General features: G+C 42.3%; 1 protein-coding gene across 2 annotated transcripts in view; it reads left to right on the top strand.

The window, feature by feature from the left end:
* LOC119653564 overlaps window positions 1-26,698 on the top strand; it is a 277,399-nt gene that overhangs the window by 85,896 nt on the left and 164,805 nt on the right. For both annotated transcript variants that reach the window (XM_038058277.1, XM_038058278.1), the window contains exon 4: window positions 17,771-17,901. In XM_038058277.1, the coding sequence (XP_037914205.1) occupies window positions 17,771-17,901 (131 nt within the window). The remainder of the gene's footprint in view (window positions 1-17,770; window positions 17,902-26,698) is intronic.

Genomic DNA, 26,698 nt, shown 5'->3' with positions numbered 1-26,698 from the left:
AAAGACCACATTGGGCGCCAATCCTAAATTGTTGACTGGGCGGTAAACAGCTGGCTTTTGGTAAGGAAACTCTTTTCAAGGGTATAACATCACATAAGGATGAAAAAGGTACCAACAAAGTGTTGTTTATTTTTACATAGGTTCGAGATATTAATGACAGATATTCATACTCAGTAATACAACACGGGATGTTAAATTTTCCAGCAGTACTGACCAGCATCTCAGAGTAGAAGAGGTGTGGTTCCAATAGTAATATTGTGGGGCTGAAATTCTTTAAGGTCGTGCGTCGCTTATTTTTTTATATTTTACTAGGCATTAGGTTCCAAAAGATACTAATTGATTATGTGTCCTTTCATGGATAGTATGATGGATGAAATCCAAGATCGTGCGAGAGAATATTCAGTATTCCCCCCTTTCTTTTTAAAAAAAGATGAATATTAAGAAGTGGACCATGTACATCGGATATCCTCAGTAAAGCAACTGATGGAAAATGCGCTATACCATATAATGCTTGGATTTCGAATTCTGCAAAATCGTCTGGGTACCCAAAATGTATCATCATCATGATCAATGGCGCAATAACCGATATCCGGTCTAGGCCTGCCTTAAAAAGGGACTCCAGATATCCCAGTTTTACGTCGAGGTCCACCAATTCGATATTCCTAAAAGCTGTCTGGCGTCCTGACCTACGTCATCGCTCCATCTCAGGCAGTGTCTGTCTCGTCTTCTTTTTCTTTTTGTACCGTAGATATTGCCCTTATAGACTTTCCGGGCTGGATCATCCTCATCCATACGGATTAAGCGACCCGCCCAAAGTAACCTATTGAGCTGGATTTTATCCACAACCTGACGATCATGGTATCGCTCATAGATTTCGTCGTTATGTAGGCTACAGAATCGTCCATCCTCATGTAGGGAGCCAAAATTCTTCGGAGGATTCTTCTCTCGAACGCGGCCAAGAGTTCGCAATTTTTCTTGCTAAGAACTCAAGTCTCCGAGAAATATATGAGGACTGCCAAGATCATTGTCTTGTACAGTAAGAGCTTTGATCCTATGGTGAGACGTTTCGAGCGGAATAGTTTTTGTAAACTGAAATAGGTTCTGTTGGCTGCCAACAACCGTGCGCGGATTTCATCGGCATTGCTGTTATCGGTTGTGATTTTCGACCCTAGATAGGAGAAATTATCAATGGTCCCAAAGTTGTAGTCTCCAATCTTTATTCTTCCCGTTTGAGCAGTGCGGTTTGATGTTGCTGGTTAGTTGGTTTTTGGTACTGACGTTACCATCATATATTTTGTCTTGCTTTCATTAATGCGCAGCCCAAGATCTCGCGCCAACCGCCGCCTGCTCGATCGGGATGAAGGCATTTTGTACATCTCGGGTCGTTCTTCCCATGATGTCGATATCGTCAGCACAGGCCAGTAGTTTGGTAGACTTAAAAAGCATCGTACCCCTCGCATTTACCTCATCATCACGGATTATTTTCTCCAGGGCCAGGTTAAAGAGGACGCATAATAGTGCTTTCCCTTGTCTTAGACGGTTGTTGATGTCGATTGATCTTGAGGGTAATCCTCCTGCTTTTATCTGGCTTCACACTCGTGTTCGTGTAATTAGTCGCCTCTATATTTAACCAATCCGGCTGTAATTGCATCGGCTCCTGGCGACTTATGATTTTTAAGCCGATGAATTGCACGGACTGTTTCTTCTGTACTTGGTGGTGGCAGAATTTGTCCGTCGTCTTCAGCTGGCGGGACCTCCAACTCCCTAATGTTCTGGTTGTTCAGTAGTTCATCAAAGTACTCAACCCATCGCTACAATATGCCCATTCTGTCGAAGTATGTTTGTGGTCGTATTTATGATAACGTTCTTCAGGTGATTGTGAAGATCATTTGTTGATGCTTCATCTCCAGGATTTCTGTTGACTGCGGTTATTGCGGCATCCACTTCCCTGTTATAGGTATTACGGAGGACTGTGTTGTGGATGACTTCAGTGTTAACTCTCACCTGATTGTCAGAAGGGATTCTGGGTGATGTTGTTATTCAAGCTCGGAGCACCATGCCAACGAGATGGTGATCCGGGTATGATTTTGACATCATCTGGGACACGCTTCGAGGGTTCGTTCTACTGCTTCGTAGAAGGTATCCTTCTTCGACTTTCCAGTTTTCTCTGTAGCGGCGTGAACGTTAATGAGACTTATATTTTTAAACCTGCCTTGCAAGCGCAGAGTGGGTAGCCTTTCGTTTAAGTTTTGAAAGCCGATAACTGCAGGTTTCATTTTTTGGCTCATTAAAAAACCTACTTCGAGCACATGGTATACTGGATGGTCACTATAATATATGGTGTAGTAACTCTTCTCCAGGAAACCGGTCCCTGTCCAACGCATCTCCTGTAACGCCGTGACATCAGCTCTATATTGGGACAGGGTATCGACTAGCTGCTTGGCTGCTCCATCTTTGTACAGGGAGACCACCTTCCGTGAGAAAATGCGCAAATCGTTAATCCGTCGTCGTTGCCGGGTTCGTCGTTGTAACATCCATTCATTCCGATGCTCCTGTTGTGGTTTTGTAACAAGTTGTTTTCCGTGTAACGTTGTCAGCCCTACCCAACCCCCCAACCTGGAGGACCAGTTGGTACAATTTGTCCCGTTTTTAGGAGCGGGAGACTCGTCTTTATCCTTCTCCGTCTGCAGCTTTTCGTTAAGAAAGAGTTCCCAGCCGTCACCACGTGGAGGTGGAGATAGGGTTTGGTAGTAGAGCTGTTGGTGTTGGTTCAGCAGTCGTTTCCCAGATTTTATGCTCCATCGTGTGTACCAATCCACGTTTCGCCTTGGAACCCATACTACCGTTTGACCACCAAAATGTATCCCGAGTCAAAATACAAGAAGTGCTTACCGGTAGTTTTCGAACAGACTAGGATCCCCGTGCTCTGGTTTTGGAATACCTTATCGGGTATTCACCACCAGGAAAATTCTACTGAAACTATAATCATGATCTGCACTAGAAAAAGGGCATTAAGCAGGTAAAATATCGCAATGGAAGAGAATAATCAAGAAAATATGGGCACATTTGTATGCCCTGGAGAACTCTTCCAAAAAACGGAAAGAAAGGATGGAATCCAGTAGTGACACACACAATGGCGCGATCAGAAAAAAAATGTGATTGATCTAATAGAATAATAATTTTTAAACTCAACCACATGAGCCAAGTTATTTCATAGGATCTTCACCTATTAAAGTCATCAACATTATATCCTATCCCGTTCTTTCGCGGTCGATTGTACGGCAATCGCGGATGCGGAGCTTCGTAACCTGAAGACAAATTCTAAATATAAATTCAATGAGTTCTCTATTTTAGGCTCAAACTCTTACTTACTCTGTGAGAACTCAAATAAGGGACCCAGTCTATTAATTGCAGCCAATTTTCTTAGGGAAGTATTCCACGTGATTCACGATTTTGTGCACATAGGCATCAGGACGACGAACCGACTAGTCACTGAAAAAATATTTCTAACCATCCATAAACAAGGACGTAAATTCTTGGGCCAGACAATGTATTGCGTGCCAGAAGTGCAAGATCAACAAGCACGTTTGAAAAGAAGTAAGTGTGTTCCCTCGGTCAACCAAGCGCTTTCACACCATCTATCTCGACATCATCGGTTCTTTGCAAGATTCGCACGGATTCAAGTATTGCCTCACAATCATCGACAGGTTTACGCGGTGGCTTGAGGCAATACCTCTGTCTGACATTACGGCGTAATCATGTGCCGATGCCGTCTATCGAAAATGAATTCCGCACTTTGGTGTTCCAGCCGTCATCAGCACGGAACAGGGCATGCAATTCGAATCTAGTCTTTTCGCGGAGTTAGGAAAGCTGCTTGGCTATGAACGACCACCCGTCGTGGTCGCGGTCCTTGCCTTTCGTCCTCCTCGGCCTTCGTACAGTCCAGTGAGAGCAGTTTGCGGCCAGCCCAGCGGAGATGGCTTACGGGGAGAATCTACGCTTCCCCGCCGATTCTATTTTGAACATCAGAGCAGGGTTACCCGACTAGGGAATGCTGTGTCTGCTGAGGGACGCGATTTCGAAGATGCGGCCGACTCCACACACGACTTTGGTGGTCAACACCCTCAGGCATCTTGAGACGTGTGATCAGGTCCTCATAAGGGTGGATGCTTCTCGGAAACAACTGCAACCGCCATACGAGGGCCCCTTACAGTTCTGGAACGAGGCGAGCAGTCGTCCAAACTCGACGTCTCAACTCAAGTGGGTGTCCTTGTCGAAGCTAAAGGCCTTCGACGAGCAGGTGGCTGCTTCGAAAGAGCGCCCGCGAAGCGTCAGATTCGCCCGGCGGGATCACGCGGACGGTTTGTTTCGCTGAGAGTCACATCCGGCGACCGGAGAAAAACGTAAAGAAAAGAATTGCACAAATTAAAGTAGAATTACGATATAATAAAGTGTAAACCGAACTGTTTAAATAAAAGACTCTAAACAAAAATGATTTTGCCTGTGATCGGTTGTGGATTTTTCACCCTCGAATGCGGTTTTGGGATCCGGAGACTTATGGCTTCACACGTTTTTTTTATTTTCCAGGTTTAGCTCGCGTTCTGGCTTGTCTCATTAGGCCGTCGTGAATTACCTTGTTCGTTGAGATATTTTTAGATCCGGAGCGGATCCACACATCGGTATAGATACGTTGATTTTGTAAAAATGACACGCGGGAGATCAAAGCCCCCCCCCCCCTTGGCTAGCACAGAGGCGTGCAAGAATGTGTCAACCGAGCACTTTGATGGAGCTTCAGTATTTGCGGCTAGACCTTTACGGTCACTTAGCCAATATCTTTTAGGGTTTGGGGTAGCTCTTTCCTCTAGGTCGTCTTCGGCCACTCAGGATGGTCGTTTGATGATCCTATTTTCATTAGTTGCATTACAATTATTTTCTTCCGAACCGGCGATGTCTTCATTTTAACGACTCAACTATGAGCCATATGACTCATCTTAACTGAATAGCAAAAGAGCCAACATCATTCACTCTCTAAGTGCGTATAAAATCCAAAAATCTAACAGTTCGCACGTAGTCAACCAAATTTACACTGCCGTCTCCAATTCCAGGATATCGGGCTGTAAAATATTATGGTCTCCAGCTCACTGCAGTAACTCCTTTAATGAAGTGGCCCATGCTGCAACGACCGCCGGCCTAAATTTTAATATTGTCATTGGAAGCTGGCCTGGTTTAACTAGTTGCAGCCCACACAAGAAAACAGTGAAAAAAAGAGTATAAACTGAAGTTAGATACCATTGGCCTATGTTTTCACGGCATCCCTTGGTTGAGGAAAAGTAACACCAAACCCGAAATCCCCAAGATCATTAACTGAGAAATCACATTCTAAACAAATCCTTCTTAGCGAAAATTGGCGCTTCACCCTCAGACATCTACGATCAGCGCAGTGTAAGAAGGACGAACGACAGTGTTTGATTGTCAAAAATGTATTTATTTATTTAACGGACAGTAAACAGAGTAAACTCAAATTATGGATTGTCCTCAGAAGGAGGAGAAAGCAAGAACCTTGACCTATGTCTAAAGCTACTGAAAGAAGAAAAATTGTAGCATCGACAAAGTCTAGGGATCGGGGAATGAAAGTGGATTTCGAGCTTCGCAAAAGGCACGTTAAAAATACCTCCATTGCATTTATTGTGAAAGCCAGCAGAGCAAGTGATGTCGTTAGAGGCGGAACAGTCAGGCACGGGGGACGTGTGAATAATGCACATAAATCCAGATAGGTTCTATGCGATTTTAGGAAGAGGAGGTTAAACGAGGGGTGTCGGGAAGGAGAAAGTTTTTTTTAAAGAAAAGGCAATAGGTGCATTTACGCTGTACCTTTTTAAGGACAAGACAATCACAGTTATGGGAGGGTGTCCATATTACAGTGCAGTACTCGACGATAGTGAGAAGTAGGAAGTTAAAGAGAGTTGAGGAGGGTTGATGGAGTCCTAAATAAGAGGAGGTCCGTAGTATAAACCCCGGTTGTAGCCTGGTTCGTGACTTCGAGGGGATGGGTGTCAAAGCGGAGTTTACTGTCGAAAGTGACTCCGATGTCTTCAGTGTAGTTCTGATTCGATAAGGAAGATCCGTCAAGAGAGTGGCAAAAGGATGCTGGTGAGGATTTGAGCGGGTAGCACATAAAGCGAAACTTTTTGACATTTAGAGCTAACCTATAAGCAGAGTGCCAGCGGACCAGAGTGCCTAGGTTTAATCGAAGGGAGACATAGTCCATAGGGGACGATATAGCGGAAAAGAGTTTAAGGTTGCGGGCATAGCAAACAGGGAAAAAAGGGGAGAAGAGGGGTGGGGGGAAAGAAACGCATGTACCAATTTAGTAACAGACGAATCTGTACAGCCTCGTTTGCTAAATCCCAGGATTAAGTGTAGCTGTGCTTTCGTAACTGCAAAAAGTGAAATCTGCCTGGTCATTTTGCTTGCCACCACCTTGTTTTGAATTCACTTTTTATGATTACTTCAATTCACTATGGTGCAATGTTTGTTTGTTTCATTGTTGATGTTTCATTTTTGGTATCGTCCAGATTTCACCAACTTATTCATTATAAAACTTTTGATTTTCACTGAACTCCAGGAAGTATGCTCCCATATGTATCAAATGCAATTTTTTGCATTCTCATATCCAACTCATCAATGCGCCCACTCTATCAAAAAATGAATTCGCAATGGTAAAGGTGGTAATTATTAGGGAGGAATTTTCCTGGTAAACTTTAATTACTTTTGGTCTGAGGGGGCATTCACCAAATCATATTTTATAGTACACATACGCATGTGGCCTTTAATCCAATGGGATATTACATTGGTGTGTTTTCCTCCACAAAATCAAGCAAATCGTCAAAAGAGATTAATGCAATGAATTAATTAGTAAAATCATTAGAGCGAACACCATTCAAACATATTTATGCATTAATTAATGTTATGTTGCTTAGATTTTCGCAAAATATTACATAACACTTTACATAATTAGGAATTGTGTTTTAAAAATTTAATAATTTAGAAAGCGTAGGCATAGAGAAAAGACCACAATAAAAATCTAAAAATGTCTTAAAACTATCTTACAATTGCCACCTTTTTCCATCTTATTAATGAATGGTTCCCATGTAACTTTCCGGAAAATTAGCAAATCTTCATCGTGGTTGTATTTTTTCTGTTTCATAATTGGCCCGGAACACGTCATGGGTTCGGTGTGATGAATGTAACCCGACTCTTTTCAGTAGATTTATCAGGTTCACCTATTGTTTGATATATTCATGCCCTGTGTCTTTCAGAGATCACCTTAACCTTGGTTGTTACATTCGACTTGGCGCAAGGTGCTATTATCTATCTTGTGATGTTGCTGGGTTTGTTAACTTAAGTATGGTGCATGCGATTGTACTACGTCATGTTGTTATTCTTCTAAATTATTGCATTATCCAGTGATAGTTGTGAGAAAATACTGTTTTGTTGGAGCATTTGAAAAAGTTGACATTTTAAACGGTTGACGTTGGTAGGAATTGTTACATATCATATGCAGCGTTTTTATACATACATATATACTACATATAAAGTCTTTCTGCACTAGCAAAGCGTAATAATGTAACAAGATAGAACTGTCTAATTATTTAACGTTTCTTAAGAATATTCATCAGAGTAAGTTTGCGTTGAGTATGATGGATCTGCTACTTCTACTCAAAGTTATATCTTGCATTGATGCGGTTTCCACCGCTCTGATGATAATTTAAAAGGTCAATACCAAATAAAAGGTGTTATACTATACATAAGTACCCGAAATATGATTTGACGATTCGAAATATGATTTGATGATTCGACTCATTAAAGGGGAGTAGTGAGGTTCTCCAGTTCGTGAGTTAATCTAAATATCTGCTCTGATTAGATAAACAGGAGTTGCTTGGGTAGGTCAGCCAATAACAACCAAACAGAAACAAAATTTAGTTTTAAATTTTAAATATTTTTCACCTTGCCGCAATGCATTCCGTAAAAAAGTATCACTCGGTGTTCTAAATTGAGCCATCCTAATTAGTTTGAATTAATATCAAAAATCAATTAAAAATGTGGAAGGAAATGAGCCGACATGAGGTTGGATAAACACCAATTAGATCGGTAAGCTATGCAAAATTGAGTACGTACATAGGTCATGATTAAAAGAGCCTGCGAGAGAACAGCTCCTCTCTTCCTTATACAACGCTTCACAGGAAACTCCTTTTACTTTCGTATTTTAATTGAGTACCTCATATATTAAAAATCTGCCGTAGCATAAAAATAGTGAAGCTCTCAGGCAGGAGAGAGCGAGTTATGCCCAGGAAATTACTCGAGTTCAATAACATATGTTGAAGTTTCACTCGTCATGAGGACTAGACCAGAGTAGATATGAGGTCAATTGTGGTTACAATTATAATTAATAAATTCAGTTAATGGGAGGCTTTGTAGTGGATATAACTATGAGCACGTGTGCATGGGTTTTCATTCTGCTTTTTAATTGTTCATCCAAACCAATGAATTTTAACCTATTTACACTGAATATATCTAGAATTCGAATGTACTGTTCATTATAGGAATCCGCGTGAAATGGGGATTAAGAATACTCTCAAAGTCTTTTCCGTTTGTCGTAAAAGCCGACTAAAAAGTATAAAAATTTGTAGGCTAGCAACCTTCATGTTTTGAAACTTTACTGCTACCAACACATTAATTGCCCGCACGCCGAAGACCTTTGGTTATCGCTCCTCGAATGCTCGCTTTCTCCAACTCGAGCGGGAATTCCAACGATATAATCTGGACATTCATCATCATCATCATCATGAACGGCGCAACAACCGGTATCCGGTCTAGGCCTGCCTTAATAAGGAACTCCAGACATCCCGGTTTTGCGCCGAGGTCCACCAATTCGATATCCCTAAAAGCTGTCTGGCGTCCTGGCCCACGCCATCGCTCCATCTTAGGCAGGGTCTGCCTCGTCTTCTTTTCCTACCATAGATATTGCCCTTATAGACTTTCCGGGTGGGATCATCTTCATCCATACGGATTAAGTGACCCGCCCACCGTAACCTATTGAGCCGGATTTTATCCACAACCGGACGGTCATGGTATCGCTCATAGATTTCGTCATTGTGTAGGCTACGGAATCGTCCATCCTCATGTAGGGGGCCAAAAATTCTTCGGAGGATTCTTCTCTCGAACGCGGCCAAGAGTTAGCAATTTTTCTTGCTAAGAACCCAAGTTTCCGAGGAATACATGAGGACTGGCAAGATCATAGTCTTGTACAGTAAGAGCTTTGACCCTATGGTGAGACGTTTCGAGCGGAACAGTCTTTGTAAGCTGAAATAGGCTCTGTTGGCTGATAACAACCGTGCGCGGATTTCATCATCGTAGTTGTTATCGGTTGTGATTTTCGACCCTAGATAGGAGAAATTGTCAACGGTCTCAAAGTTGTATTCTCCTATCCTTATTCTTGTTCGTGTTTGTGTTTGACCAGTGCGGTTTGATGTTGTTGGTTGATGATTCGTCTTCGGTGCTGACGTTGCCACCATATATTTTGTCTTGCCTTCATTGATGTGCTGCCCAAGATCTGGCGCCGCCTGCTCGATCTGGATGAAGGCAGTTTGTACGTCTCGGGTGGTTCTTCCCATGATGTCGATATCGTCAGCATAGGCCAGTAGTTGGGTGGACTTGAAGAGGATCGTACCTCTTGCATTCACCTCAGCATCACGAATCACTTTCTCGAGGGTCAGGTTAAAGAGGACGCATGATAGCGCATCCCCTTGTCGTAGACCGTTGTTGATGTCGAATGGTCTTGAGAGTGATCCTGCTGCTTTTATCTGGCCTCGCACATTGGTCAGGGTCAGCCTAAGTCAGTCTTATTAATTTCGTCGGGATACCGAATTCTCTCATGGCCGTGTACAGTTTTACCCTGGCTATGCTATCATAGGCGGCTTTAAAGTCGATGAACAGATGGTGCAACTGTTGTCCATATTCCAACAGTTTTTCCATCGCCTGCCGCAGAGAGAAAATCTGATCTGTTGCCGATTTGCCTGGAGTGAAGCCTCTTTGGTATGGGCCAATGATGTTCTGGGCGTATGGGGCTATCCGGCCTAGCAAGATAGTGGAGAATATCTTTTAGATGGTACTCAGCAACGTGATACCTCTATAATTGCTGCACTGTGTGATATCTCCCTTTTTATGTATGAGACAGATTATGCCTCGCTGCCAATCGTCAGGCATTGATTCGCTGTCCCATACCTTGAGCAAAAGTTGATGAACCACTTGGTGTAACTGGTCGCCTCCATATTTAACCAATTCGGCTGTAATTCCATTGGCTCCTGGCGACTTATGATTTTTTAGCCGATGAATTGCACGGACTGTTTCTCCTAAACTTGGTGGTGGCAGTATTTGTCCGTCGTCTTCAGTTGGCGGGACCTCCAACTCGCCGATGTTCTGGTTGTTCAGTAGCTCATCAAAGTACTCAACCCATCGCTCTAATATGCCCAATAATAATCTGGACATTCTTAGCCTAAACTAAGTAAAATGTCGGGACTCTGGATAGTACTACTCTCCTCCTTGCGACAATGTGCTCCTATATTCTGAAAAGCTGAATAGTAGCAGACGCGAATCGCTACCGTAAGGCACGCCTTCTTGACTGAAGACCCCGGTTCTTACAGATTTCCGGTCCAGGTGAAGGCTCATCACAATTGTACAGCGCTGTGTACCAACGGAGACTTTCGATATGGTGGAGAAGCATCCTTTCTACGAGCAATTACACGCTGTTGAGGGGAGGTTCCCTAAAGCTGACATTGAGATCGTGTTGAATGATCTGAATGAGATGGGTTCTGATAATAACTCACTCGGACATGTGATGAGGAAACACAGTCTTGGCGACATTGCCACATTGCCACATTGTTCGAACATAGAGCCTGCCATAAGGTCAGTTAGGTTTTAACTGACTAACACCACACAAGCAATCAGATCTATCAATTTGCGATCAGCAGTAGATTTAGATGTGGTCTCCTGGATGTGCGTAAGTATAGAGTAGCCGACATCGACCTCGAATGGAATCACTATCTGATGGTCGTTTGCGTGTTCTGTTCCTCACTTCCCACATGATTGAGAACTGGGACCACCCAAGTTCAGCATCGACCGCTTGTATGATCTAGCTGTCGCTGGACAAAGGGATAGCTATTTTGCTGAACGAATGGCAGATACCCTGAATAGTCCGTCTGAGAATATCGATTAGTATTGGACTGCCATCAAAAATGCCCTTTTATCGGGCGCTATCTACGCTGTCGGCCACGTTCCGCAGGAGTGACATAAGATCTGGTTAACTGTGGAATTATGTTAGCGGTTCGATGAATAGAAGGAATTAACAGCTAGATTGACCGCTTCGAGTAATAGTGGGCGCGAAGCGCTCAAATGCCAATATCGTGCGAAATCCCAGAACTTCAGCGTAGTGTGCTCTGTGAAAAAGGGATTTTTATATTGCGCTGGTGATGGAGGCGGAAGATGCCGCAGAATACCATTTTTTCAGAAATGTACACCGCATCACACAGATTTTGTAAGTGACTGCAAATCTTTCCATGGTCTACCGTGGTTCTTAACCATATTACAACCGGTGAACTTCCTCCTGTTGTTGATGGAATGACTAGCCACCATAACATGCGGAGACGAACCAATCCTTTAAGCAAAAGAGAAATTGTTTAGGCCCTCAATTCACTCAAATGGAGCAAAATCGCTGTGCTTGACGGTCTCCCCGCAAACTCATTTGTCGCTGCACCTGCAATTACTGCACATCTGTTACTTCTACTCGTATGGAAATCTTGGGAATCCGAGACCTTTCCCATAGATTGGAAGAGGGGATGGTCGTTAAAAGTTCCAAGGAGGCACCCGTTTTAACCGAAAAAATGGGAGGGGCATCTGTGTGCTCCCTGCCATCGCAAAGATAATAGCTAACATAATTCTAGAACGCATCTTAGAACATCTCGAAAATTTGAGAGATAGAGTGCAGGCTGGTTTCCGCTCCGGATCTTCTTGCATTGACGAAATGAACACTCTTCGGATCATGATGGAACAATAGGCGGAGTTTAGATCTTCGCTTCATCTGCTTTTTATTGATTTCGAGAAAGCTTTCGACATTGTGAACAAGGAGTGTATCTGATTTTTTCTTCGCTGCAGGAAAAACTAATAGCTATTATCAGGGCGACATATGATGGCAAAATCTCACCTGCTGCATCAGGGTAAAATCTCGGAGGATCCTAAGTATAAAAGTGAAGTTCGCCAGGGTTACATCTTGCTACCAATATTACTTTTTCTTGTTATCGGTGACGTTTTCATTGCTGTCTTGTCGGTAGGACGTCGAGGAAGTCAATTGATTATATCATTTTTCCTGAAACACCTCGACTACGCTAATGACTTGTGCTTGCTCTCCCACCGTGTCCTGGATCTTGGCCAAATGGCTCTGGATTCGGAAAGAGAGGCAAGTAAACTTATACTGAAGATAAACACCAACAAATCCAATGTTCGCAGTCTGACGGGACTTCGTACTTTCATTATCTGCCTTAATAGGCAGAGAGAGTATTGAAGGCGTCGATCAATTTGTATATCTAGAAAGCCTGGTTCATGTCGACGCGAAGTGCCACCGAACTGAATGTTGCCCCTTTCGCCGGCCTGTCTAAAAACCGGAAATGCAATTGTCTCAACACTAAGATCAAGTTGAGACTATTCTGTGCTAGTGTTCTTTCTATGTTATTCTATAGGATTAATACATGGAAGGTGACCCCCACCGTCACTCGAAAGCTCCAAGTCTTCATCATCTCTGTCTGCGACTTATCATCTGGGTTAGCGAAGAACTTGATGAGCGCAAGCCTGTGATCCATAGGTTACAGGTGGGCAGGCGGAAATGGCAATGGATAGGTCCACATTAGGTGGAAGCACATTTCAGGTAACCGTCAGCAATGACGAATAGGTGTGGTTGTCGCGTTGTACCTCACCAAGTGGCAAATGGCAACCATCATTGCGCTTGTTGGTCAATAAAACTCGCTCATAATTTTAATGAAAGTCGTGTATGGCTCCAATTTTAACTCTGTTTTTATATAGGAAAGCCTACCGTTGTGTGATTGGGAAACCTCTTGTACTGCACGTGGCTTCTCAGTATCCGTAGTTCAGTTCTCTTTGTCCTATGGCGAGCGGATAAGAGATTCATTTCCTTGTACGCCTATCTAACATATTTCTTTTTCTCTTATTTAACTTCCTTCTACACTTCCATTACACTCCTTTTAATTCCCTATTTGTCATCCCGACATTCATTCATTTTAAAGTAATCATCATCATCAATGGCGCAACAACCGGTATCCGGTCTAGGCCTGCCTTAATAAGGAATTCCAGACATCCTGGTTTTGCGCCGAAGTCCACCAATTCGATATCCCTTAAAGATGTCTGGCGTCCTGACCTACGCCATCGCTCCATCTCAGGCAAAGTTTGCCTCGTCTTCTTTTTCTACCGTAGATATTGCCCTTATAGACTTTCCGGGCTGAATCATCCTCATCCATACGGACTAAGTGACCCGCCCACCACAACCTATTGAGCTGGATTTTATCCACAACCGGACGGTCATGGCATCGTCATAGATTTCGTCGTTATGTGGTCTACGGAATCGTCCATCCTCATGCAGGGGGCCAAAGATCCTTCGGAGGATTCTTCTCTCGAACGCGGCCAAGAGTTTGCAGTTTTTTTTGCTAAGAACCCAAGTTTCCGAGAAATACATGAGGACTGGCAAGATCATTGTCTTGTACAGTAAAAGCTTTGACCCTATGGTGAAACGTTTCGAGCGGAACAGTTTTTGTAAGCTGAAATAGACTCTCTTGGCTGCCAACCGTACGCGGATTTCATCATTTATCATTTAAAGTCATAGTTAAAAAAAATCGAAATATGCTGTGATCCATCGGTGCTACCTTGTTAGCTAAGAGAATGTCAGAATAATCAAGCATTATCTGCGGTGTATACCGATAAACCAGACATGTTTGAATGATCAGTTCAAGCTTATATGCAAGGTTCTGATGAATCACTTCGGGGCTTAACCGTGCATTGGACAGATGACGCCACAACGCAGCCGAAAATATTGGGCAGCCTAGCATTCTCCTTTCTCTCGGTTTTCGTTTTCAGCTGTCAAAATCTTCAAATTTTGCTAGAACTCCTAATAATAATTTAATCTGTTTGAGATGATGCTGTACCTTTTAAGGTTGCCTGGTTGTCAGAGAGCAAATTTTAGCAACCCTCCCAAGTAAACCTTTATCGTCTGCAGGTATATTTGACAGACAATGCTGTATTGGCCTAGGGTATCACATGAGTGTGTAGATAGAACCATTTGGGTATCTGGTTGGCCGCTAAGATAGTTTGGTACATCTTCGGTCGATCCATTCGAATGTAGCTATAGTTTGGATTTGTATGATTTCCTAAGGGTATTTGGATTTCGTTGCGGATATTCTAAGTTCGATTTCAAGGGGCTGAAGGTTGAAGGTATAAGCCATCGGCAATCACTTTTTGGCTCCAATTTCTTGTATTGGAAGTCAAATGGTGAAGTTTTTATTGAAGTAAGTCCTGAGAGATGGTATCATCTTTACACGCTATTACCGCTAGTGAGCGTCTATACAAAATCAGTAGCTGCTGCCTTGTGGCACTTTGTATGACTCCAACGCGTAGCGGGCATAATCTCACTACGAATCTTTAAGTTATTGCTGAAGACCTGCCGTTTCTTAAGTGTTGAGATGCCATTACTGAACGTTTAATAAGAAGTTTTCTCAATGGAGTATATAATCTTAAATTCGAAGACCAAACAGATAACAGTCTTAAAGTGTGTTCTACCGCTGCGACCTTTGGCTTTTGAAAATGGATTATGATTAGTTTCTGGAATGTGTCCACACTCCTAGCGAGGGTCCTGTGAATGCTCGCTTTCTCCAACTCGATCGAGAATTCAAGCGATACAAGCTTCGCCTAAGCGTAATAAGATAGTGGCACTTTGGAGAGTAATATCTCCCTCTTGCGGCAATGTGCTATTGTACTTTTTAAAGCCAAGTAGTAGTAGATGCCAATCCGGTGTCAGGTTCCTTTTTACGTATACCGCTCTCCTGATCTGGGAGCAGGGTTCTGATAGACTTCTGACTGCAAGCTTCCAGTTTACGTTAAGGAGCATTACTCTTGTAATGGGTGATGTTTTTCATGTTGTCTGATGCGGAGGACGTGGAGGAGTTCAATGCACATGACATTTCCTAAAACATGTTATCTGTTTGCTCTTTTACGGCATCATGGACCTTGGCCAAATGGCTCTGGATTCGGAAGAGAAACAAGTAGAGTTGGACAGAACGCAAACACCAACAAAACCAAGATTCCGAGTCTGACGAGTCGTCGTACTCTCTCCATTTACATGAATGGCCACAGCAACGAAGGCATTGATCAATTTATATATTTATGAAGCGAACCGAACTGGATGTTGCGCGACGTATTAACACCGCTAGATCCGCTTTCGTTGCCTTGCTTAAGCCACGCAGTGGAATGCACTCTTCCAAGATGGCGGACGAGTCGGTCGGTTCCATAGTACTTGGCGCAGAACAGTAAAGGAGAAGTACGGACATCTCGTAAAGTCCTGGGGGAGGCTGAAGCGAATTTCGGGTAACCGTGTACGATGGAGAGGGTTGATATGTAACGCTTCATTAACGTAGTGACTAGTGAATCATAAAGTGGGGGACAGTTTCTCTCCAATTAGTCCGCTCTGTCACTGAGTCGAAGTAGACTTAGGCTTCCATCAACCTTTAAACAAAAAAAAAGGATATTATCTCATATTTTAGACAATGAAGATGAAAAAATGAGTAACGCTTTTCAGTTAGCAGATGACATAAAAGATCTAGTTGGGGAAGATACCATTCTGGTGCTAAAAACAGTTGGATACGCCTCCTCGTTTTCTTATGTGTTGTGTATTTATAATAATGTCTCCACTCCATAGAGAAGTCGATCGATTGAACGGTTTTAATGCTCACATAAATACATATTTTCATGCATGCGCATCAATTATTACTATTCTGACATTAAAATCCCAGCGTAATCATGCCTCATTCCATTTGGTTGGATAGACAGTTGTGATGGTCAAACCGGGTTTGGCCTGAAAGAATGGGAAATGATCGGATCAAATGTAAGTAAGCAAACAGTTCTATATAATGAAAAACTTTGGGTGTTCATTTTATTGATAGAAAGTGGAGAGATCGCACCGACTTCTCTTGCTGTTTCAGAATACCATGATCTCGATAAAGATACAAAATTAATGCAGATGAACTAACAGCAAGATCTCTTCAGTGATAAAGAGAAGCTTTAAGATTCCTTTAAAGTGTCGTTAATCTGCCAAGGGTCTTCATGTGGAGAGCAGTTATCTGAGAGAATCTATGTAGGCAAAAGTTATCTTCAAGGGAATGGGTTACTGATGTATTCTTCAAGACTGAATAAGTTCATTATTGAGAGGAACAGCATCACTCAATACATCTTTTTACATAAATTTCTCTCAAATTTGATCAGCTTTTCTTGACTCCACCATTGCCTGCAGAAACCGTGAACAATATGATAAATGACATGCACATATTTGCAACGTTTCTCATGAGCCATGTCCCATATTTGCAATACAACTCCATACATCTAACTTTTATCTGCTAATCGCATGACTGATTCAAATTCTAATCCGTTACAAATAATGGTACGTTACTGGTTTATAAATAACTCCTCCATCATAAATAATGAGTAACGAAATGCACTCTGGAGTAGAATTCGTGTTCTTCTAGGCATTAATTAATAGTACGGACCAGCACCAGACAAGCGTGCGTTAGTTGTCGAATATCGGTTGATATCGTTCAGGAATCACGAAAATTTATTGCATACATACTGAAAATTATTAGAGTATGAAGAGATAATGAAAGCCTCGTGGAAGATACTATGCTTGGCATATGAAAATGTGTAGAGAGAAAATAATTAGTGACAATTTATGAGGATAAAAATGTGAGTTTTACTATGGAGCGATTACATTATTAAATGTTGAAGCAAATATCTGAAGCTGTTAGGAATTTATGATGTTGTGCAAGATAAATTGAGATGCGGAACGGGTGGCTTGAGTCATACCGTACAAATTTTTAAAGAGATATTTCGCCTGCAGTCGTGCCGCATTTTAATTCCAATTTAATCAATTATAATGAGCTATACCACCTGAATCAGGACTAAGCTGACCAGAGTGATTGAGGGAGTTCTTGGCCAGTATCAACTTTATGATGGACCACATCGATTGGGAAAAAACTGATCCCCGTTTTGAGCAAAGCAGCCACTTTCACAAAAAAGAAATTGACGATTTCATCCACGGATGTTATATATGTGGGAAGGTATCGCTTTAGGATGGGGTTAATTTTATCGGTCTCCGTACCATGGCTTTGCAGAAAAGAAGGATTTAATAGCTCATTATATTCGCTTATTGGTCCTAATAGATAATTTATTACAGGGTGTTAGGGCAAATGGTTTTTGGTGCGGTGTTGCTGATGCAAATGGCAATAGGCTTTGACTAGGGCAGCTAGTGCCTTCATAGCTTGAAAATTGTCCTATTAGAATTGCTAGTTTTGATAAACAGGATTCTTTCATTTTATCGATTCATGAATTCATTATTAAATTTACAGATTGAATTGAATTTTCTAACTGATTCTTTCATTTTTTACAGCTGGTGAGCTAACAAATGCTGTTCAAGATGCATTCGTTATTGCCGTTGAACAGCAGGCCCGTGAGCGTTTGCAAAGATTGTCAGCGCTCAAACGGGTCACACCAGTTGATATGTCACAGCTCTCAATAAAGGTAAGTTGAAAAATTGATCATTCAATTTATATATCTGTAGTTTGGTTTCATCTTGTGTTGTACCTATGGTTTTACTAGTTTTTAAGTGGACAGCGTAGATCCGTGGATGCATTTCCTAACCTCACATTATTCATCCCCTTCCTGAGGGTTATTTCACTTTTTCTCGTTGAAATTAACTCTCAACTAACTAAAAATAAACACAATCATACAATCCTCTTTCTTCTCCTTTAGCTATTGACCGTTTTGGTAGTCGGATGAATTCGTTTGGGCCGGGTTCGCCATTTGTTGTGGTTGCAAGCAACTGTTTGAACATTGGTTTAGTGCCATATCGGTTGTGAATACCATTATCTTTATTTCAGACTTGATCATAACAATTTATGCTTCTAATCTGGTACATCATCGTCGCCTCCATAATTGCATGGTGGCGTTAATTGTCGTTAATTGGTTACCCTGCAATCGGAACCATAAAGGACGACAGAGCTAATGATCGCGAGATAGATTTTGGATTTAAGGTGTCCTCTCACGCAGCGATTGTAACTTGTCACTTCATCCCGATTGCGCTGATAGGGTCTTATCGGTCGCTGACGACTGAGTGCCCGGACCCCTGCCGGCTTCAATAACTGACGAACAAAACTGAAATCCAGCAGCAGTTCAAGGTGTAACAATGGAAGCTTTCAAATTTGTGTGGATATTTTCAATCACTTTTATATTGGCATGCCTAGGTTAGCAGTTGTTTTTTGTGGTTAGAGATGGAAATCTTAAAAAGACGCTGCTGCGTCAGGTTGCAGCAGTATGTGAGATTCTCATCCACTACCAACGAATTCGCTCTCCCTCCTTTTCTGATAGAGACAATGTGCTTCATTCGCTAGTAGATCCAAGGGAATCATTACCGCAATGACACACACTGCTTCACTCCATACTGTTCTATAGTGCGATTGGTCGGTATGCCGAACTCATTCTTTTCTGGTCCACCGTGTTGTTCAGTGCCCCCGCTGAGACAGGTGCTGCGTATGGCACGATGGATCTCACCACCACTGCGATAAACAGCGGGCGATTAGATTTTTGCCCTCTAATATTAAGTATCATTTTTGGTAAAGACGTATGAGTCCTTGCTGCCTTTTCCCGCGTGCAGTCTAGGTATTACTTGAAGCTCAACTTGGCATCGATCATTACTCCCAGGTATCTAATGATCAATTTTGGAATGACCTCGTGATCGCCAACCCCGATTTCGACCGTATTGTTTTTCCTGCGGTTGGTAATAAGGACCGCCCCCATCTTATCGTCCGCCAAGTCCATGCTTTGGTAGTATAATTTCACTTTTCACAGTTCCACATACTCGGGGTGTTCCATAACTACTATCGTTTCCAGGTTGTCTGCAATCCAATCCGTTATATATTATATTCCACAGCATGGGCTCCAATACGAAGCCTTGGGGAGCACCTGCTGTCAGAACATATTCTTTCGGCCAGGAGAACCTTGCTTGGTACGAGATAGAACCAAAGAAGTTTCTCCGAGAAGTAAATCTTGATTATCCGAGCTAAGTGACCAGGGTACCCAGTTTAGCTAGAGTACCTTCAATTCAGCCCCAGTTGGCGAGTTAAAGGCGTTCCTGGCATCCAATGTCACCACCGCGCAGCCCTTGCCAGCGGTCGATGCCTCTCGGCCCGTTGCTATTGCATCGAATGTAGAATATGCTCTCTGAAATCCATACGCCCGCTCTAATAGACCACCCGATAGATGAACGGAAGTAGCTTCTCCAACGTCTTCCTAAATAGTTTTTGGGGCTTCAGTAGCAGAACCAACCTCTGCCTCTCCCACTGGACGTAAAACATTCCTTCCACCATTTACGATCCAAATGTGCTTATGAACCACTTGGGGCTGATTTTAGCAGCAAACTTCAGCGTTTAATTGGAATCCTGGAGCCTTGTTATTCAAAATTCGTCTACAGATCTTCCATAATTCTTCCTCGGTTATCCCGGGGATTGAAAAGACGTCCTGTTGAAACGTTGGTTGAGGTCCACTTTCTTACTGTTGTGGGAAAAGAATTGCAATTATGCTGACCACGGATCGTAGGCACGTCACTTGGGATGATTTTTGGCTGCGAATCTTGTTCATTACAATATTGTAAGCATATTTGCCTCAAAGTACAGTTGCTTGTAGCAGTTCCGTTTACTTACCCACACTAGGCTAGGGCTACTTCGCAGATCGCGTCATACTTTCTCCGGCTGCCGATATTTAGGCTTCGCCGTTTGGCAAAGATTCCTTGCTCCCAGACACGATGATCTCAGCAGCGAGATTTCCTGGTAGTTTAGTTTTCTACTGAGTTGGAACCTCCATTATGGCATTCCGCATGCTTCAATTACTCGCTGACATAGTTGATTCACTTCTTCTTACGTCATTCCCTTCAGGTTGCGACCTCCTTCTAATTCGAATTTCTTAAAATTATATATTAAGCGGGGTGTGCTTTTTTAGCAGTGATGTTAGCATTTTGAGGGTATAAATTTCCCATTTTGAGAAGTAATAAAAAATGTCACACTAGTGTCTATTAAGTTCACTCGCAAAGGTTTCATTTTATCAAGGTGTGCTATCAAAATCCGGCTCTGGCTCCGCATCGAAGGACCAGGTGCCACGGTTCTCAATGGTATAACATCCTGCAAAATTCCACCTCTTTAGGATGATGATATGATGACAGGATGATATGGACATCTCCTCGAAACAAAAGTTGAATCATCTTACCCACCAATGAGCTCAGGCGCGATAAAGCTTCTGGGCTTGACGCCCTCGACACGGAACACACGGAGCCCATGGAGTTTTTGTGGAGATGCTATGTCTTACCCACAAATCCCGGGAATCTGATACCATTTTGTTAGGTTTTACTTTTCATTATCAGGATGTGGGGTCGTTCAATGGCAGACAGTGTCAGACTGAAGATAAAGTATAACTAAGGCTCCCAGTCATACAGACCATGGAACTCTGCCCTTTGGAATGATGAGTGGGAGGAATACCAAGTGTATTGAACAGTTTGTATATCAGGAGTTGTTAAGTATTCTCCCAAGCACATTATCTTATTTTTCGTAAATAAAAGACATTGTCCTAGAATACGCATGGGGTGTCTGTAGATATCCTTGGTTTCTAAAGGTGATAGTTTAGCCTGGAGTGACCCGTGACCGTACCCACTATGATTCTTCTTGGTGAGGTCTAACGTTCTAATTCATATTTCCCCACGAAAATACTTGCTTGTTATGTTTCCAGTAAGTTTCTCCCGTACATCGACCGCTCCTTTTCTTTCCTTACTGTCATGGCCATGTACATCTTCCCGATTCCACAGGAAGATTCTGGTCCGTTGCACGGTCTTTCTGCTCCTTTTTTTGCCAGCTCATCCGCTTTCTTAGCACCAGCCTTTATTCAATTTAATTTATTAAGGCATTCCTATTCAGTCTAGAGTTCCAGGCTGCCATTTAGGATTGGAATATTCTGTCTCCTATAATTTCTTTGTAGGTTAATGTAGGTACACCTATCTAACGTATGTTTTACCCGGAAATATAATGATGCGATTCTGTTTAGTTTGGTGATCACTGGCCTTACTGTTGCAGTATATATCCGGCATAGTAATTTCACGGTGCATCCCAGCCCACCGCACATTGTCCTGTGGACAACTATGGTTTGTATTCGTGGCAATAAAAGTTCTACCCATTGGTTCTGCTTCTGACCGTTTTTTATCAGTTTATCCACTCAGAAGGCCAATGTGTCCTAGAATCTCTTGTGAATTAGAATATTCTGCAAATGGTTTCACCTTAGAACGTCAGCTCTGATATAGCTGTTCCAAACATTCTTGATTGTTACCAATATGAAGGATGACTAGCAGATGGATTGACAGGATCCTTTTTCCCCGTTTTCGGTGTCAGGACTTATTTTACCCTCCTGTAAGCTCCATGTGTGTTCCATGGCCATACTAGTCCCCACCACGGTCACGATGGAGCCTAGAAGATATTTGGTCTCTTTGCCATAGTGTTGGATAGATATTATCCTCATGGGGTGATTTTAGTGGTTTAAAATCTCCCATACCACATTTTACTTTAGACTCGCGGTTTTGCTCATGGCATCAAATACGGCTTCACAATTTCCCTGGGAGCAGCGTGATCGAAGTTGTTAGTAGGTATTATTCGCTTCCTCATAGAGATTCACAAGCAGAAGGTGGGTGTGAACTATAAAGAGATGCAACACTGTCGAGCAAGTTCCAGGCTAAGCCGGGTGAAACTGAACAATTCTTTTTTTGTTTTTAAACAGGAACCTGAACCGGTTTTTTTTTAAAAATTGTTTACTAGTTAAAAACAGGGAAGGGGGGAGGTTTCTTCACAATTGGTTTGGTTCGCCATCAGGTGGATGGTAAACTCAGGACTTCCACAATGCCAAAACCTTCCGAGGCTTCCGAGAGCAGCCCTTTTACTATTCTCCAATTATCATTAGTGTACATCCTTTTTCGAGTCCTCTTCATTCTCGGTAAATGTTTCACGTGATTTCTTCCGGTAAACAGAAGAGACCTCAAACTTATACAGCATGAATACTGTCGTTCCTATTAACAGAATTTTCTTCTTTGTTCACATTGATGTGCGTCGTTACCGCGCTGTGGTACCTTGTTAGTCCCGATTTAATGTCGAATACAGGGTCGCTGGGAAGTCTCATATTCTCCCCACTTGACAGGACTTCTCGCAAATTCTTCACGATTTGCTATGCGGAGGCCAAGTAGAATGAATGGCAGGAGTTGCGATCAAGATGCCATTATAGCGATCTTCCGCGTTCTTCGCTATCTTTCAAGCACCTCATTGGACTGCGGTTGGTACGTGGTTGTCCGGTGGCGTTTAAAACCGAGGAGTTTAGCCAACTCCAAGAAAAGGGGGGGTGCAACTCCTGCCCAGTGATTATAACCGCGGGCATGCCAAAGCATGGAATTTACTCTCAACAGGGGGCGTCACCACAAGATTGTGCCGATATGTTTTTCACGGGTATTACTTCAGGCCACCGCGTGAACTTATCGACGATTGTTAGGCAATACCTGAAACCGTGTGACTCTCGAAAAGGGCCAATTAAATCTAGATAGATTGTGTGGAAATGCTTGATGGAGCGAGGGAACACACTTACCGTTTTCCTTACACTTCCACTGTGTGGTTCATGAATTAATGGCTTTATTCATGAAGGGCCAGAAATATTTTGTGATGACTAACCGATTTGTTGTCCGAATGCTTGATGGAACCTTGGTCCCTTCTCTGAGGTTTTGCAGTATATACTGGACTTTGAGCTGAAGATAGGAAACTCCTTAAATGTGTATTTGGCTTGAGACATTGAAAAACTGTGTCGTCCTTCTTTCCCACCGTGATTGTCAGAAAATCAACGGAGGTCTCTCCAACAACTGACAAAACGCCAGTAGCTCTGGTATCATTTCTAGACACGTGTTTAACATCGGAACTAAACTGCCCGATGAAGCTTATGCGCCGAAGTTGGTGAGGGGATGCTTTGTCGACCTTCTGTTTCAAAGGAAAGTGGCTTTTGGTCCATGAATTCTGTGACCAGCTTGTCTTCTTGGGATTACCAGTAGTATTTAATTGCATGGTACGCAGCAGTTTCGGGGGGTTTAGCTTCTAACGAAAGGTTTGGTTGATATTCTGTTGAAGGGCAGCACCTAAGATCATGTCTGAAACATTTACGAATATGGCTAGGGGTGCATCTTGCTGAAAGAATACCAGAAGTATAGCCTCCACTAGCTGTTGCTTCCTGACCTCAAATGCCTCTGGTGACCACGCAATCAGGTGGCCCAAACGAAATTGAAATCGCTTCGACTTTGGGCACGGTTTTAATTCTTTCAGGGGTAATCAGAGGTCCCAGAAATTTCAGCTGCGATTATAAGAATTCGCATTTCTCAATATTGGTTACTAGACCGGCGTCAAGGAGCTGTTGAAAAATGCCTTTGAATGGTCCAAATGCTTGAAATCAGAGGAGTTGAGTTCTGAGTTCTCGCAGTGTAGAATGAATGAATTTCTGAAAGGCCTGCACTGCATTGTACAGTCTTCCTAGTGAATTCAAAGACTCCGAAAGATGTGCCATGATTGCCGTTTTCGGAATTTCTTCCGAAGCTAACGTGCGAAATCATGGATAAGTATCGATCTGGAATCGTCTGATCATTTACGAGTCTGTAATCACTACAAGGTCTTCGTTTGCCATTGGGTTCAGCGACCAACAATTGCATGAAGGTATGAAAATATCCTGCTTAAGTTTTTCGAACTCTTTCTGCGCAACTACGAGCTTTTGGGGTGGTAATGGACACACCTTATTAAAAATATGGGAGCCAGTAGTGCTGATGTGGTGCCGCACATCACGCTTAATTTGCTAAAAGGGACTCAGTAGTGATGTTGTGGTATTTTGGAAGAAATACATCAATACGTGGGTCAAAAAAGGTTTCAGAAACGATGGAAAGAGTATTGGTCGTGCAGGATAAGATTCCTCCTGATGACCTAAGGGAAGCTATAGGGTCAATGAGGGACCTGTTGTGTAGATCCACTAGCAATCTATACTGGCACAGGAAATTTGCGCCCAATGCTGATACCCGCGATAATGAAGTACCAATAAAACGCTCTGTGCAGTGTTAAACTCATGTCTATTTGCCTGTTGCCATATGTGCGAATTGAGGAGGAATTTGTTGCCGCGAGTTATCTTCAACGTTTTCTTGCTTATATCTAATTTTTACTCTGATATCAGAATTGGAACCGGAGCCTTTTAACTCTGTTCATCAGGGATAGGTGCATGGTTTTTCATAAATTTAAGGAACTATAGCAGGATCCGTCTCCATGATGATAGTTGAAGAAATCGGTGGTGGTTTCTACGTTTATTTTTACTGACTTTCAAGCTGTCACATTCAAATATGGCGTTTCGAAGATAAATAAGGAGCTTCGTTTCCTGGGCTTCTTCTTCTCTTTGATCCTCTGTGAAGAGAAGTCAAGTTTTGTTTTTAAAAAAGGCTGGATCCTCAGGCTATCACAATCGTCCGTGACAATAGCCGGGATTTGAACCGGTGGTATTGTAGTGTTACGTCAGATTGAAATTTGACTCCTTGATGGTTTGAAAAATTAGCAGTAGGAGTCATTTCAAACTCTCAGAACCCCACATTGGGCGCAGATTTACTAAAGAAACTTCCAATAATTGGAATATTCAGATCGTAGGTAGTCTTTAAGAGGACAGTAGTTGATAGTGTGTCCCAAATGTCTTTAGAAATCCAAGTACTTCTTTTAGAAAATTTTCTGAACTTTCAGTTTTGAAATTCTTGTAAAATATGAATTTACGTGTTTTGTTGCTGTAGGAAGTGGAAAGTGTCCACAAATTTTTTTTTAGTTGAAATTGTTCATAATATGAAGTGACTCTGAAGGAGTATAACATTCAAAAACTTATCTTTAGTGCCAACGAACTTTCCCTAGTCTAGAACTGACCTTCTAATTAGTGCACTGACCACAACCTAACATAACTTTTTTTCGAAAAAGCAACAAACTGTCACCAACCGCAGACCGCATAATTTCTAATTTTCTCAGACAAATTGCAATCATGTCATATTCCCCGCAAAGAGAATAAATTAGTTTGAATGTTTACATATCTTGTATCTGCTCAAGTACTACAAAAGCGAAATTTTCTGCTTAAATCGAGCGAAAGTAAGTCACTTAGTGCACACGAGTTCCACTATGAATAGCGGCCGGCCATTCACTTAAAAATTCATTTTGCGCTTTCCATCACCGACAAGTACCCGGTCAACTTGCATGACTCGAAACCTCTCGGCCATGTCTGCAATCATGTCATGGTTTCGGCCAATCTTCATTTCGCCGGACACTCGAATTTATTATTTTGTTATTGTAGTTTCGTTTAGATTTTGACTTAATCGTTCGGCACGATCTTAAAGATATTTTCACCGGTATCTTAGGCATGATTAGATTGGATGATTCCTATAATTTCAGAAAGAGTCACTTGAGTTTGAAACAATGGAAAAGGGTATAAGGTCGTTGATGAAAGTAAAAATAACTTTTTGCTTATTAATGTCAAAAGTTGTTAGATATATGATGCTATTTTTTAGAGGCCACATGTGCGCGGAAGAGTACCAAATTCGTGACGAATGAGGCTACAAAATAATTATCACTTCAGCTAGAGATAACTTCGATTTAGCTGCAAAGTTACTTTTAAGCCATTTTCTTTCTTTTATTCTTTCTTTAGATTGTTTTGATTCAGGGAGCCGAGAGTTCAAAAAGGATGCCCCGTTGAAAATAGCGTATCTACTATTCTTTTCTGGAGGTTGGAGAATGTACGCTCTCAATACTCGATTTTTTAGGCAAGTGAAAAGTGGTTGACTGCTATGTTAACAGGTGGTGAATCAAGTGCTGACCTCAAGGGCTCTGTGAACTCAGTTTAAATTGATTCCATTTGTTTTATTTTATTTAAGCCACCCCTCTCAACCCTTAGCAAACCTACAATGTCGGCTGTTTTCATGCTGCCTAAGCCTCTTATTGATGGCTGTATCACCTTTTGACTTCAGTCCATATCGCCTTTGACCTTTAACATATAATGCTTGCTGCTCCTTGGTTGTAACTTCTCATGTAACCCTCTTAGCTGTCAATTTCGGGCCATAAAATAAAATCTGTTCTGCGTCCTCTGCAATACTCGATCAAATCGATAAAGATATGCTCGATAACCTCCGTGCCCGCACAAAAACTGAGTTAGCTCGAAACCTACTTTGACGTGGGGTCGCTGGATCCAATCCGAAGAGCCT

This window comes from Hermetia illucens, chromosome 4, assembly GCF_905115235.1.
Source record: "Hermetia illucens chromosome 4, iHerIll2.2.curated.20191125, whole genome shotgun sequence".
NCBI lineage: Eukaryota > Metazoa > Arthropoda > Insecta > Diptera > Stratiomyidae > Hermetia > Hermetia illucens.
This window is presented reverse-complemented; position numbering and strand designations above follow the sequence as displayed.